Source organism: Cyanidioschyzon merolae, chromosome 18 (assembly GCF_000091205.1).
Source record: "Cyanidioschyzon merolae strain 10D DNA, chromosome 18, complete genome".
Lineage (NCBI taxonomy): Eukaryota > Rhodophyta > Bangiophyceae > Cyanidiales > Cyanidiaceae > Cyanidioschyzon > Cyanidioschyzon merolae.
The window spans coordinates 1096049-1111070 of NC_010144.1; the positions used below are offsets into that span (position 1 = coordinate 1096049).

Here is a 15022-nt window from a genome sequence, read left to right on the forward strand (position 1 = left end):
CCGCTGGAACCGGTCCCGCTGCCGGTTGGCACTATACTCGCTGACGATGACCAGCTCTTCGAGGATCTGGCACCGATCATTTCGGAAGATGCCGAGTATACCTGGGACGCCGCAGAAACAGAGGAGCTTGCAGCGCTCGCCGGTGACTGGCGTGGTTTGCAGCCTGAAACCGGACCGGATGTACCTCCAGGCGCTGAAGAGATAGGCTCTCGGGGTGATAACCCAGCAACAGGCGTGGGAACGAACGCAGACAACAGCTCGAGTCGAGCCATTTGGGCGTCGCCTGCGTGGCGAACTACGCAGCAACGGCAGGCACTGCTCTCGCAGTGGTCGTCGATGCAGCCGGCAACTCTGCCGAGGGAGCGGGGACCCAACGCACTGGCGGAAGTGCTCTGGCGAAGGCACCGACGAACCTCTGGACTGGACCTTAACCTGGAGGTAACACCGCCGGAACCTCTGTGAGGAGGGAATTTCGTGCATCCATCCCGCGTAAACGCAACACTGCTCGCACAGCTCGGTTTACCTAGGCCTCCTATGTGAATCGCAAATGCTAGCACCTGCCTCTACACTTTTCTGAAGCATTCATTCCAACAAGCAACGTCGTGCATCCATCCCGCGTAAACGCAACAATTCTCGCACAGCTCGGTTTACCTAGGCCTCCTATGTGAATCGCAAATGCTAGCACCTGCCTCTACACTTTTCTGAAGCATCCATTCCAGTGCCTTCTCAGCGGAATACTGCCTTGGCGTCGTAGGCGGCCGCTGAGCGGCTGCCGAACACAGTCGGGTACCACGCGTACCGGTAAACGCGTCTATAGAGACAAAAGAGACCTGGGGTCCCCGGATACCGCACTGTACTGAATACCGCGAGGCCTCAGTTGAGGTTTCTGATACATCGTACCGGCGCAAGGGTCAGTTGACTCGTCACCTCGGTGCTGCGTTCGACGGTAGCTGGTTCAGGGTGCCCTACCAGCGCCAGCGTCACCTTGTCCACAGCGAGCGGCACTGAAGGTATACGAGCGCTGCCGCTGACATGTGGTTGCGCGCTGTGACCTCGTTACCTCGCTCCGTCTATATTCATATACCGTTTTGCCGACGACGTTGTTACTATTGTGACTTTGCCGTTTTGCCGGTTGGGCACTCGACGCGCGAAGTATCGCAGCGACTTTGGGAGCAGCTCCAGGAGCTGAGCGCACAGGGACGTTCGCAGCACGCGCTCACTGCACCGTCGACGTCCTCGGACCGCACGCTAGACCGAATTTATGTCGATGCCGTCATAAGTGAAGTCTCGCAGACTCTTGAGCGGCTTCCTGATCGGCCGAGCTCGCTGCCGGAGCTCGATACGATTTATATCGGAGGCGGGACGCCGTCGCTTCTACATGTAGACGAGTTGGCGCGGCTCCTGAGTGTCTTGCCTCGTAGCGGACACACTGAAGTCACCATGGAACTGGACCCGGGCACATTTGATGCGGTGCGTTTGCATCAGTACCGTGACCTGGGTATCACACGAGTCTCGGTCGGTGTGCAAGCCCTGTCGGATGAGGTGCTGCGAGCCTGCGGCCGCAGCCACACGGTGAGAGATATTGAGCGCGCACTCGATGATCTTCATCGCTGTGGCTTTGGTGATGCCTACTCTCTCGACCTGATCTGCGGCTTACCAAACCTGAGCCCAGGCGCTTGGAGCGAAACCCTAGCAAGGATTGGAACCTGGAAGCCTCCGCATGTTTCGATCTATGATCTCAGCATTGAGTCAGGGACTCGATTTGCGGCGTGGTTGCGAGACGGGCTGCTCCAATTACCCTTGGAAGATGAAGCTGCAGAGATGCTCAGGGAAGCCATGATAACGTTGCGGGAAACGTACGGCTTCGATCACTACGAGGTCAGCAACTATGCAAGGGAACCAGCGCTGCGCTCGCGGCATAACCAAATCTACTGGCGTGGAGGCGAGTACTTTGGATTTGGATTAAGTGCAAGTTCGTATGTGCATGGCAAACGCTTCGACCGGCATCGGCAGCTTAAGGAGTATCTGGAATGGGTTTATTCCGGATGTTTACCGTTTGACGAGGTCGCCGGCGACACACTCGATGAATGGCTCATGCTGCGTCTTCGCACACAAGAGGGCCTCTCGTTGGATGCATTGCAGGAGCGCTTTGGAGCACAAACCGTCGACCGTCTGCGGATCGCTGCGGAACCTTTTTGCAGAAGCAGACACTTGGCCTTTCGTGATGACGCGCACGGCATATCGTTGTATGCGACGGATCCAGACGGCTGGCTTATTCTTTCACATATTGTCTTGGAGTTGCTTGTAGCGCTGGAAGGCTTCCAGGATCGCTCGCCTGCACGACCAAACGGCAACATTGCTGGCTGCAACGAGGACGCGTTGAAGCCGGTGCTCCTATACGAAACCTCCTCAACCAGAGCTCAAGCCCCAAACTCGTAACGGTTATACCCCAGCATATTCTGCACTCGTGTGACCATGAGGCGCTCAGAGACTTGTGCCAGTGCTCAAGCTGCAGACTCGCAAGGACGATCGCCCGCCAGTGTATGCCGCAACCACATCATCACCGCCAGGTGCTAAGAGACTGCATTCTGGAGCGCAATGCAGTAGGCAACGGAGATGGTGCGCACTGAGCTAGTCCTGAGCGCGCGCCTGTCTCCCAGCAATAGCGTCTTCGGTAGCTCGGAAGAGTCGGTGTTTCCTTCCAACTTGTGTATCCCTCCGGATTCTAATCGTACCGACAGGGTACGCGCGCAGCATCCGCATCTCCATGGAAATGCGTACATACCTGCACTCATTTCTCCAGTAGTATCAACGTATATGTGAGACTCTACATGCCGAATTCGTTTGTACAGAAGCCGCTTGCGCTTATGCAGGATTGCTCAGCTCTAGCGCAGCAGTATACATGAGGCTTGGAGCGCTCGCCGCGTTGCACACTGCTGAAAATCGTTTTCCGTATGCCGTTGACACAAGCCAATGCGTGAAGCGTGCACCTGGCCTGCGGTAGCTGGTGGTCAGTGCACAGCATCTGGAGCAAGTGCTCTGGTGCAGGCGAGTGACCTGCTCGGGTTCTTGACGAGAAACAAAGCAGGAATCGGTTGGCGCCGAGGGTCCGCCAGGTGCCGTATCTGGCACACTTGTATCCGTGTAAATTGTTTAGAACTCAGAGACTATTTTCGTTACATAGCAATTGAACTCGAAGCGGCCTGCAATTTTTTTTGTTGACCTAAGCGGTGGTACGTTACACCAGACTCCGCACGACGCTGCAAGGTGTGTCGAGCACAGCTCCGTGCACTATCAACGCGCTTACGCAACTGTTTTGCCACGCACTTGAACACGTATCCTAACACCCAAATTGGTTCTCACAGACCGGAATTTTTTCACCGCCTGCATCTACATCGCCACACACGTACACAAAAGCCGACACCGAGGCACTGCGGCAGCTCGAACTGTGTGCCTCTGGGTGGCGTTTCCGTGAGGCCGCAGGTACCACGTTCGTTCACTTTCTGAAACCTATCAGGATCTCCATATTAGCTCGGTTTCACGTCCAACTACTCGTCGTCCGCGTGATCCGAACCTGTGAAAAACCAAGTTCAGGCGCAGTCTGCACCACCTGTTGAGACAGCAACCTGTCGATGCCTGTTCCCGTTTCGCTGACGCCGAGTACAATACTGCTCTCTCGACGAGTGCCGAACGTCGTTTTTGCTTAGTCGGGATACTTGTTCCAGGGTTGCTTCTAGTTAAGGCGCAACATGGGTGTACCGCGTTTCTACAGATGGCTTTCAGAGCGCTACCCGCTGATTAACGGCCCCGTCTCACGGTCAAACGCGCCGCCAGTCGACAACTTCTACCTGGACATGAACGGCATCCTGCATAACTGCGCTCGCTCTGCAGAGAACCCGCTCGGTGGACGCTCGGACGAGGACATCTACTGGGAGTCTTGCAACTACATTGATATGCTGGTCACGCTCATTCAACCCAAGCGTCTTCTGTTTCTTGCAGTTGACGGTGTTGCTCCGCGGGCTAAGATGAACCAACAGCGCGCACGCCGCTACCGGGCAGCAACCGCGCTAGAGAAAGTGGCTGAGACGAGCCACCAACGCGGCAACACGACCCAGCGGCTGCGTACAGAGTCAGAGGCCGGGCCTGATCGAGTGTTCGACTCCAACTGCATCACGCCGGGTACCACTTTTATGCACGGCTTGTCGCGGGCGCTCCTGTACTACGTAGCAGTTAAACTGGAGAGCGACCGCTCCTGGCAGGATCTTGAAGTGATCGTTAGTGGTGCTGAGGTCCCCGGTGAAGGTGAACATAAGATCATGGAATACATACGCCAACTCAAGGAGCAGAAGCGCATGCCGCCGAACACGCGTCACTGCATCTATGGGCTCGACGCTGATCTCATCTTCCTGGGACTGGTGACCCATGAGCCTCATTTTTTCCTCCTCAGAGAGAAAATAGACTTTCAAGCTGCTTTTCGTAAGGTGCGGTTTGAGAAGGTCACGGCAACGAAAATGGATCGCGATATTCGTGGCGATTTCGAACTGCTGAGTTTGGGGATCCTGCGCGAGTACCTCAGTCTCGAGTTCGCGTATCTCGAAAAGAGACTACCGGCCGGCGTTTACAATCTGGAGCGCATCATCGATGACTTTGTGTTTGTGGCCTTTCTAGTGGGCAATGATTTTATGCCGCATTCGCCTACACTGGAGATTCGCGAAGGTGCACTGAACTCGATTCTTTTTCTTTATAAGGAATTGTTGCCGCGCTTTGGAGGCTATCTGACGGAGGCAACCGGCAAGGCTAGGAACCCAAAGTTGATCAACTTTGATCGCGTTGAGATTCTGTTGTCGAAACTGGGCCTGCTTGAGTCGTACATTCTCGAGAAGCGGGCGACAGTTGGCACCCGCGGCACCGCCTTTATCTGGGGCACCGACAGTCCGAACGATCATACGGCGATCTGGGGGTTTTCCAGTGAGCCGACTGCAGCAGCGACGGCATCGAAGAAGCAGCGAAGCCCGTCATGTACCACAGATCCTACGCGAGCAAGTCTTGCCCATGCAAACAACCCGGATCCGGATTCGGAAGCACCTAGCAGTTCGCCAGCAGACGCTGCAGCATCCGTTGCACCCGAGCGCTCCCCGGGTAACGGCGATGCAGCAGAGCTGGAGCCCGAGATACCTCTCTGGGATGAGGAGGCACTGGCGGTTGCGCTGGAGGACGCAGCTGACGCTCAGAAGCTGCAACGCATGCTTTCGTACAAGCGCCGCTATTATCACGAAAAGCTTGGTATCGATTACGATCACGACGCCGCTGCTGTACGCCGCATTTGCCGTTCGTACCTGGAGGCGATTGTCTGGACCCTGGAATACTACTTGAACGGTGTGGCGTCGTGGCGATGGTTCTATCCCTATCATTATGCACCATTCTGCAGCGACATGGTTGGTCTACAAGCGCTTGCTCAAGAAATTCGTTTGGAGCAAGGGACACCGTTTCTTCCTCTGCAACAATTGTTGGCAGTCCTGCCGCCGCGGAGTGCTTGGTGCTTGCCCCCCGCCTACGCGAAGCTCATGACCGACACTTCGTCACCGCTGGCGGATCTGTACCCGTCGCAGGTGGCCATTGACATGCAGGGCAAGCGAAACGAATGGGAAGGGATCGTACTGCTTCCATTTATGGACGAAAATCGACTGTTCGCGGCATTGGCCAGTGTACCGCCTGACGCGCTAACGCCTACGGAACAGGAACGGAACCATCTGGGATCCTGTATTCTTCTTCGATATCGGCCGCAGGAAGGCACCAGTAACGAGCACATGGACGCTGTGCTGTCTGCCGCATCAGGTATAGGGAGTTCCCCGTTCCCGAGTCGCATGGCCCGTTCTCTGAGCGCCTGCGTCCAAATGGAGTCGCTTTCTCTGCAACACGAGCGAGGATTCGTTCCGCGGTTACCGCCGGGCACCAGGCCAGCAGCAGACAAGGCAGTTGGTCATCCGTCGTTACTGCGGCGCGACGTTACGCATTGTTTCGAGAATGTTGCGATTGACGTGTTCGGCGTACCGAGCAGACTGGAAAGCTGCATCATATGCATGGAGACCCCGCAGGCGTGGCATGAGGCACACGCTGCGCAAGCCTGTGCGAACGCTTTCTTATCCGGGGTAGCTGATGCTGGTGCTGCTGTTAGTAGTCTTGACCAGAGCCGAACCGGCCTCATGGTACCGGTGCATATGGGTTTCCCCTGGCAGAGTCCAGCACTGCTGGAAGCGGTGGAAAGCGCCACCGAACGAGTGACCTGGGACGCCAACAAAGCGCTGATCATCGAGAGAAATGACCCGCAGCGTTTCCGTCAGACGGATACAACTTTATTGGCCGAACTACTGCAGCGACGAGGTATCTGCCTGGATAAGAATAGCCTGCACGGTCGAGTTCGACGCATTGTTGAGATCGCTGCGGGTGGCGGTGTCACCGATGCCGCTACCGCGGAGTCATTCCCGCTGGAGCTGATCGAAGCTATCGATTCGAAGGAAGGAAACGAAGCGAGTTCGTCAACGGAGCTCAAGCCCGGAGACACTGTCATATACGTCGGCAGGCGACATGGAGAGAATGCTCGCTACTTTGGTTGCCGGGCTCAGGTTGTCGCGATACGCGCTGCAAAACTCGCTCGCAAGCGCAAACAGGCCTCAGACGACCAAGTGGATACGCAGGTGGTGATTCGCGTGTTGGAGCCTCCTTTAGTGCCGATTCCGGCCCTGAAAGAAATCGTGGCTCGGAACGATGCCGTACAGTACGCACCGTTGCCTGTCGCATTGCGACGTGCTGGATTGGAAGGCGTCATTTCTCTGCGTTTTGCCGGCATGCTCACGGGCAAGGTGCGCTGTCGGATTCCCAAACACGAACGATTCGGTGATTTGCTCGAAGTCAATCTGGGACTAGGTCTCCGTTTCAAGCGGGAAAAGCTTGTTGTGCCCGGCTATGTCGTGTATCGCCCAGTGCAGGAGAGGCCCGCGGGCGGTACCACCGCCGGAAACGCCCCACAGGCCAGCGAGGGCACCTTTCTCTTTGCACCCGAGCCGACTGCGCGACTCTTGCGTTCGTACCACGAAACGTTCCCGGGACTGTTGGAAAGAATGGACGAGATTGTTACAAAGCGAGGTGACGGCGACCTGGTGCTGAAGGCAGTGGAGCTCTTTGGTACAGCCCAATGGCCCGATATGGTTGCTCGCATCCAGACCTTCCTGCGGTCGCTGGAGAGCGCGCGTTTGCCCCTAGTGCGCGTGACGTCGCGAGTGCTCACTCAGGACATTGTCACCGATATTCAGACGCAGATCCAGCGTATTGCCTGCGAACGCTCTGCATCGTTTCCCGCCGAAACCCCACCGGTGGAAGCCGCAACGCCACCCACTGCTCCAACGCTCGTGTGTCTGCGTTCGGAGGTGTTGCCGGGTTTTCCGGCAGTGGCGACGTCCACGTCCGGCTTGGTGACACCCTTTTCAGCTTACGAGCTCGGCGATCGCGTTCTGTATGTAGGACGTAGTGGTGCTGTTCCGTTTGGCGCTCGAGGTGTCGTTGTTGGTATTCATCCACCAAGCAGAGAAGTGGATGTTGTTTTCGATCAGGATTTTATAGGCGGAAGCGATCTGCAGGGAAGATGTAGAGGATGTGCGGGTAAGACACTCGATGCGGAGACTACGCTGCTGAACCTCTCGCGCCTACCAAGCGAGCATCGCTCAAGTCAACCTACAAAGAGCGCACACCCGGTGCCCGTAGCGCGACAGCGTGATGCTCCGTTGCGGAAGATGCCACGAGCGCCTCCTTCGGAGCGCACACACTCAGAGAAGCGCCACGAACGCGTCCAAGTTCGTGGTAATGCTGGAGTGCGCACTGCCGACTTGTTACCGGGTACGTCACGTGCTACGGTCGATGCGCATCACCGGCAGTCACTGAATACATCGACGGGTAGCTCGAAAGATACAACTCGGCGTCGTGCTGGTCGACGCGAGCCCCACGAAGTGCGATCGTCGCACCAGGGTGACGGTAAGCGAGCCGCTGACGCCGGACGCTTCCGAACGCGACCGCAAGGATCTCCTCCAAGTAGGCAGGACGCACACCGCGCAACACCCGCAGGGCATACACACATGTCAGGTGCCGGTGCCAGTACCGCAACGCTCTCTATTCCGGTGTCGGCTGACAGCCAAGTGCATGGAGCTGTCGTCGGTCAGAGCGCTTCGTCGCCACATCGTGCACAAGTGGCTGAGGAGATGTCCCTGTACCTGAAGCAGCTCTTGCGGATCGATGGACAGGGCGTGGTGCCACCACCGCCACCCTCAGCTAGGCACACCTAAAATCCTGTTTAGACGTCCGCACACTTCTGCCCTGTTGTGGTTGCGTGCTCGCAATGGATGTTGCAACTCGCCGACCGACAACAAGTCCAGTGCGAACTTTCCGAGATTTCGTGCATCTCGGTACCCAGGGACGAACGTGATCGCTCGTCGCGGGGTTCTTGGGATCACCAGCTGCGCGGCCGTTATGCTCTGGAGCTTCCGAGTGGGCGGCAGGAGTCACCGTTGGCGGTAGTACCGAGCTAGAAAACGGAAACTCGAGTCTAAAAGTATTCACCGAGACTTTGCGTCGTTTTGCTGGTGAGTCCGCCTGAGGGGCATCCGAATACTCGCGACCTGTAATCACGAAAACAGAAAACAACTTGTCCTCCGGGTTGTCGGTTCCGAGGCGATGTGCTCGCAGAACATGCACGCTTGTTGTTGCCCGTTGTCACTGGTCGACGGAGAGTTACGTCTTGTATGACGCATGCTTCAGGTTTTCGGTCGCTGTCCTCGTGGGCAACTCGTGGACGCATCCATTGGTGCCGCTGGATTGATGATGAATGAAAAAAAGAAAATCGACCTTGTCCCTTGGCGACTCAATCACGTACTCATGCCGCTACTCCTCTGAATTTCTCTCACGAAAACTAATCATTGATCCTGATCGAAATATAAATCCTAATTTCTGTGTTGCCATCCACGGAAAAGCATTCAACAGCAGCATGATACCTCTCAGAGGAGATAGATGCCCAGAGGCTCGCCCTCTCTTCTGGTTTCCATGGAAAAACGAAAACGTTCTTGGACTCGGACTTGAGTCATCGCAACGACCACGAACAGTGGAGCGTGCGTCAATCGTATGTACCAAGGGATCGTGGACGTAAAAAGACAAGTTTCTCGACTGCATCTTCGGTCTGGATTCTCGTTCCGAACCCTGTTTCATGATGAGCAACATCGCCGTCAAAAAGTTATTCGTCGCATGGAACCGCCTATGCTTGCCTTTGCAGCAGTCGAGCCCGTTGAATATGAGCGTGTCTGGAACAAGCCCGTGATCCTCAGATACGACATCGGGCGCCCACAACGAAGCACGGCATCGAGGAGAAACTTCAACGCCGCTCAACAGCATCGATCGGGTGACTGAAGCAAGCGTTCACGAGCCACAGGACGTCTCGTGAATGACGAGATATATGGTGGATTTATCGCAACTCCAGCCTACCGTGATATGTTATTTGTGCAAAAGACGGACGCCCCGTGGCTGTGCGTCAAGATCATGCAAATGGCAAATGAAGCGTCGATCGCAACGTTCGTCTCTTTTTTAGAAAATGTATGGACAACATGCGGAAGCAGCGAAATCGTGACTTGGACGTATCCGTCGGTACCCTTCGACTGCTGGCAGGGATCTGCGGTGACACCAGACACCTGTGCCTTGAAAGCCCGAAATAACAGAGGGCACAAAGACGGATTCGCAGAAAAGAATGCCCGCAATGGTCTATGTTGACGTCCTGGACACCGAACGCAAACTATGATGCGCATACACCCGAGTCCGCTGCATGCACCTGTTCGACTCCATGCCGCCATGATGTTGACGAGGATGGGTCTTACACGGCAGACGCCCTCGGGTTCACCAGTCAATATACACACTGATCGTCATCGTTGCAGCAGAAGCGGCACTGAATCATCAGTGATGCTCGCCGTGCCTGACCCGTGCGTAGCGCGTGTTGCTTCCAGGCCTGAGTATTGAAACGGGAGCGCGGTCGAAGGAGAGGTATCGACAAGATGCAGAGTCAGCTCGAGTCTGTTGTATTGGGACTCGCGTGCAAATCGGTTCACCAGCGTTCGATGCGCTGCGTGACGACGACAGAATCGTTGATGTCGTCGCGAGGTTACGTTCAACCATGCACACACACACAAGGACGCACAGTGTGAAAACCCAGACGCAATAGACATGGGAACTGATCGCGCACTCGTGTCTGACGCCCGAGTGCTTTTCGTATGCGCGGAGCGGGTGCGCTGGGTGCACCGTTCACCAAACGTTGCCGTCCTCGGACACGGGACGAACACCACTAGCCTTGCTGTTAGGTAGTTGCCGGTGCGTGTCGACGCTCCGTAAAACTCAGTGCATCGTCCGCTGCAATGAAGTCCTCTAGATCTGCATATGGTTCATCAGCACCCTCTTGTCGGAGCACTTGATCAATGTACGCGTTGCGACTGCGCAGATAACATACGCGACGGGTCGACGCTCTGGCTTTGGTGCATGCTACAGGTGCCTGCTCCCAGTCGGTAAAGATGATCTTCAGCTCGCCGGTAACTAGCCCAGGAGCTGGCGGTGGTGTCGATTTTTGCGTCGGTGCGTGGTTTGCGAGCCAGCCACAAACCGCGTCCTGGAGCGCCTTGGGCACGTCTTGAAGTTTCTGCTGCAACCTCGCGAGACTGGCGTCTAGCTGGCGACACTCGGATTCAAATTTCTCCAAGCAGTAGACGAAGCGGGCACAGGCCTGGTTCACGGATCGCGCCGAGGCGCAACGGGCCGGCAGTGCCTCGCGTATGGCGTCAGGGCGTATCAGGCGGGCAACTCGTTGTGCAGATGCTCGGGTTCGCTGGAGGAACTCCAGAGCCGACGCCCACTGCACAAGTGGGGGCGCTTGGTCAGCGTCCGTGAACGACTCCATTTCGGGGGTCTCGTCTCCGCGAGGCCGCTTGCCGCGCTGCTTCACGATACGATCGAGTTGTCTGCGGATCATTTCGCTCACGCCCTGGAGATAGTGAAGCGCCTGTTGCGAAACAGATGCAAGGCGCATGAAAAGCGCCAGCGGTACCGCTACCGTGCCTGGCGCGAAAAACGACTCCAAAAGCGTTACAAGTTGTTGCACAGACCGCAGCTCCTGGTCGTTAATCGTGGATGCGCGAGCAACTTGCGTTTTGACGCGAACGCGAGGTAAATGATCGGCACCAAACTCAACCACAGCCCAGAGTGCAGCCATTCTGGTTTCCTTTGACGCCTGAGCCAGCAGTCGCAGCAATGCGGGCGTGTCTTCGTTGGGCGCTTCACTTGACGGATCGGCCGACGAACGACACTGCAGGATCAGGTTGGTGCACAGATGGAGCGCGCGCTTCGAGCCTAGCACCAGCAGCAACGGTCGCAAAAGCAGCCGATGAACGCTAACCTGTGGAATATCGAAATCGAATAAAATACCAAGGAGCTCGTTCTCGATGTACTGGAGCGCCTGCGACTGCGAGTTGTCTTCGACACCGCTGCTCGCGGATGCCTGGGACCATTCTCGCGACTGACAAATCAGATGGGCGATCAAGTCCGCATAGATGGAAACGAGTTTCACCGTGAGACCGCGATGAAAGTCTGCCCGGAGGCGACGCGTCAGGTAGGCGGCAAGCCATTCCAGGCCTGGCGCCTGCGTCAACTTGGTGCTGTCCTGGATCGCGTACAGTTCGGAGAAGTTGTTCGTGAGCATCAGCCGCAATTGACTTTGTACCTGCGGTACCGCCAGGAACGCGGCGACCTGATGGACAGGCCATTTGGGCAAAATCGCAGCGATAAAGTCCAAGGCGTGCGTTTTGAGCCAGAGCTCTGCAGACGCCGGACGACACTGAAGTTCAATCGAATCGCGAACTACTGAGGAGCACGCGAGATCGAGCGACAGGAACGCGCACTGCAGGGAGGTTTTTCCTGCTGGCACTTCATCGGACGCATTGGCGGGAGCGATAACGAGCCTGCGCAATGCCTCCACGATTCCCTGGTATAACCAGCTAGGCCAGACACGATTGTTCACAAAGTAGTCACCTGTACCGCGAAGATCCCAGAAGTATGTTTCAATGTCCAGATGACGCCGAAGGATTCGAAAGAGCGATGCAGCGCCGTGCGCAGACCTGCATACCTGAAGCAACTGAATCGCTCGAGCTGCGCTCAGCGCCGGCACAATACGTACCCAAGCGAGCATATCATGCATAAAACCTCCAGCTTCACCGTCTTGTCGGGAAGAGGCATAGGCTAGGTCAGAGGCTGCCTCGGCTGCACTCACCGTGGCCGGTGTCCACAGCACGATCCGACGGGGATCTTGAAGAACCTCTCGAGCGACCGAACGAGCACCAGTGACGTAATCCTCTCCCGCGGTTGGTTCATGATCGGTTTCTGGAACGACATGCTGCTGACGTTGACGCGTGACAGCGTTCGCGAGAATGGGCAATATGGCCTCACACAAGTGCATCAGCTGACCATAAGTCTCGAGCAGAGTCTGCTGTTCTGTCTGCGATGAGCGGCCGACGTCCAGCAAGGTTTCGTAGCATGTGGCGAGCATTTTCAAGCGACTATCCGCGACTTGAATTCGTGTCAGTGGAGCGAGCCATTGCTCGGTAGATGCCTTCCGTTCCAAGAGGAGGTCGAGAGCCAGCATCCGCAAAACTGTCGGCGCATTTGATAGATCACTGACGAGGGTGCTCAGAAAGGAACGCAGGAAATTTGTGGAAACGTCGGCCTGGAATGAAGTCGCGGCCTGTTGCGATGTCATGGCGGGTGTACATGCCGCATCACCGGCTTCCGAAGCATATCCGGTCAATGGCACTGCATGGATGCAACGCAGGAGTTCAGGCAGCGCCTCCGTTGCGACACCAGCTGCGTGGAAGCATCGATGAAGATCCAGATGCGGTGTCGAGACCAAAGTTGATCCCCGGGGCGTTTCCGTGGACACTGCCTCGATGCATCGGGCAAGAGATTCCCTCCAGACACTGATGGTAGCGTGGCGAAGCACCCGACCTCGCAGGGCGCTGCCAATGGCTAACAATATTTCAGCTCGCAGCGGCTCCGGCGCCATATTCAACGTCCTCAGGAGGAGCTGGCTGGTCTCGATTTCCGCAGACTCTGTCAGATACGGAGACACAAGAAAACAGGCGAGTCCATGCGCAGCGATGCGTCGTGCACGAATGGCCCGCGAACAAGCCAGCTTACGGAGAAAGATGAGCAATCCGTCACCCATAGGCTGCCAGAGCGCTCCCAGCGGTGCCAATGCCGCTAGAATGCGCTTTGCGAGAGATATCGGAAACTCGATCATGAGCTCACGTAACCAGACGAGAACGCTTTCGCTCAGATCTCGAAGATGCACGCGGTATGCGGGTGAGCTCGCGATGCGTTCGATTACAGTACAGTATGCTGCTCTGGTGGCGAGCAGATGCTGCGATTCTGCGATGGCCGACAGACATGCTGAAAGAATCTCCTTCCGTGCACTGCTGTGGTGTCCAAAGAGCTCCGTGAGCACGTGGACCGCGCACCGCTGCAGGAAGAATGACCGCGACGAGATTTGCTCGTGCGTACGACGGCGTCCACGTCGACGAATGGCCAAAGGTCGATCCGGGCGTCCCGTCTGGGGGCAGCTGTTGCCGCTCCTCAGGCGCTCGGAAAAGTTGCGAATCTTCTGAGCTGGGGTCAGTTGCATCCACTGGAACGCGAGCTCTGCGATCACTGGCGCAGCGTGCTCGAGCCCCGGAAGCCTGATGATCCGAGAGAGAATCGCCTCCGCCGAGCACGCGGATGTGCTCGGTGGAGCATTTTCGGGAGCTTCCGCGATCGCAGTTTCCTCTTCATGTCTCCAGAGCAGTGCAGCTGCCTGCTCCCGGGCGAGATCTGCGATGGCTTCGATTTCTGCCAAATGGAAACAGAGATGAAGATCAATGCTCAAGCGAGCCGCTCGTGATAACGTTCCCGGTATCAGGGCATTCACCTCCGTGGCAATCGAAGCGAGCAGCGCCTCGCCGAGCGCAGGCTCAGCATGAGCCTCCATCTCGACAATACAGAGGATATCTGGGAGCGCTTGCTCTGGTGCCGCTGCCAGAACGAAACGAAGGACGCAAGACCAGTCCCGTGCCGTCTCCAGATCGTAGCCAGCTGATTGCCACCACCAGTCAATGCGGAGCACTTGCTGCAGAATGCGTACCAACAGCTGCGAGAGTGCTGTCAGCGTAGCGCCGTCACATGACCACACGGCGTCCTGCATGAGCTTGCTCTGGACTTGTCGCTCGGTCGTAGTGACCTGCTCCCGAATCGAAGTTGGATCGTTGCAGAGAAGCCATCGCTCCCGTAGCTCCATGTATATCTGCAGCATCGGCAGGGCGGTGTCACCGATCCACGGGAAACACAACAAGTAGCGTGGTGAGTCACTCAGGATTCGGTTTATCCACTCTGCGCTCGCCAAGCACATGGTGCGCAGGCAGCAGGCGTACAGGCATATTCTCAGACGGTGTGCCTCAGAGTTCAGCTTGGAGGTGAGCTTTGGGTGACAACGCTCACTGCCGTCTGGAAGCTTCAGTTGTGAACTAGAAGCGGGAGCTTGGCATGCAGGGTCGTCAGCGAGACTGCTTGCGACAAACCCCCGCAGCCGCTGCAACAGCGGCAAACACTCGTGACTCTGAAGTAGACCTTCCTTGACCCACCGCGCCAAACGCTGCAGAAGCAACTCCGCTGCTTCAAAAAGAGATTGCAGCGTAACGCCTCCTTCACTCGCAGCAACGTTCCCACGCAGGCCCGCAGACGCAACCTGGGCGCAGTTACAGAGCGTCTGCGCTGCTTCTACAAGCACCTGCCTGTACTTTTCGGGACAGAAGCCTTCTGGTCCCTGTTGCATCAATTCCTGGATATTGTCCAGAGTTGTCGATGACGGCATTAATCAATAGGAGACTCTTTGACGCCTTGCGTCTGAAGCGCTATGCGTGCT

The 15022-nt window shown here is 56.6% G+C and overlaps 3 protein-coding genes across 3 annotated transcripts, besides 2 other annotated features; 2 read left to right on the forward strand and 1 right to left on the reverse strand.

Moving 5' to 3' along the window:
* Positions 1-1032: 1032 nt before the first annotated feature.
* CYME_CMR445C (oxygen independent coproporphyrinogen III oxidase) lies at positions 1033-2439 on the forward strand (the record flags this gene model as incomplete). Its single annotated transcript, XM_005538598.1, has 1 exon — positions 1033-2439. One exon carries the CDS (start codon positions 1033-1035, stop codon positions 2437-2439), a length of 1407 nt encoding a protein of 468 aa, XP_005538655.1.
* Positions 2017-3652: a sequence feature (possible transcribed region).
* A 97-nt stretch (positions 3653-3749) lies between these two features.
* On the forward strand, positions 3750-8333 carry CYME_CMR447C (deoxyribonuclease; the record flags this gene model as incomplete). Its single annotated transcript, XM_005538599.1, has 1 exon — positions 3750-8333. One exon carries the CDS (start codon positions 3750-3752, stop codon positions 8331-8333), a length of 4584 nt encoding a protein of 1527 aa, XP_005538656.1.
* A 2048-nt stretch (positions 8334-10381) lies between these two features.
* CYME_CMR449C (hypothetical protein) lies at positions 10382-14971 on the reverse strand (the record flags this gene model as incomplete). The annotated part of the gene is made up of 1 exon (XM_005538600.1): positions 10382-14971. One exon carries the CDS (start codon positions 14969-14971, stop codon positions 10382-10384), a length of 4590 nt encoding a protein of 1529 aa, XP_005538657.1.
* Positions 10889-12374: a sequence feature (possible transcribed region).
* Positions 14972-15022: the final 51 nt, after the last annotated feature.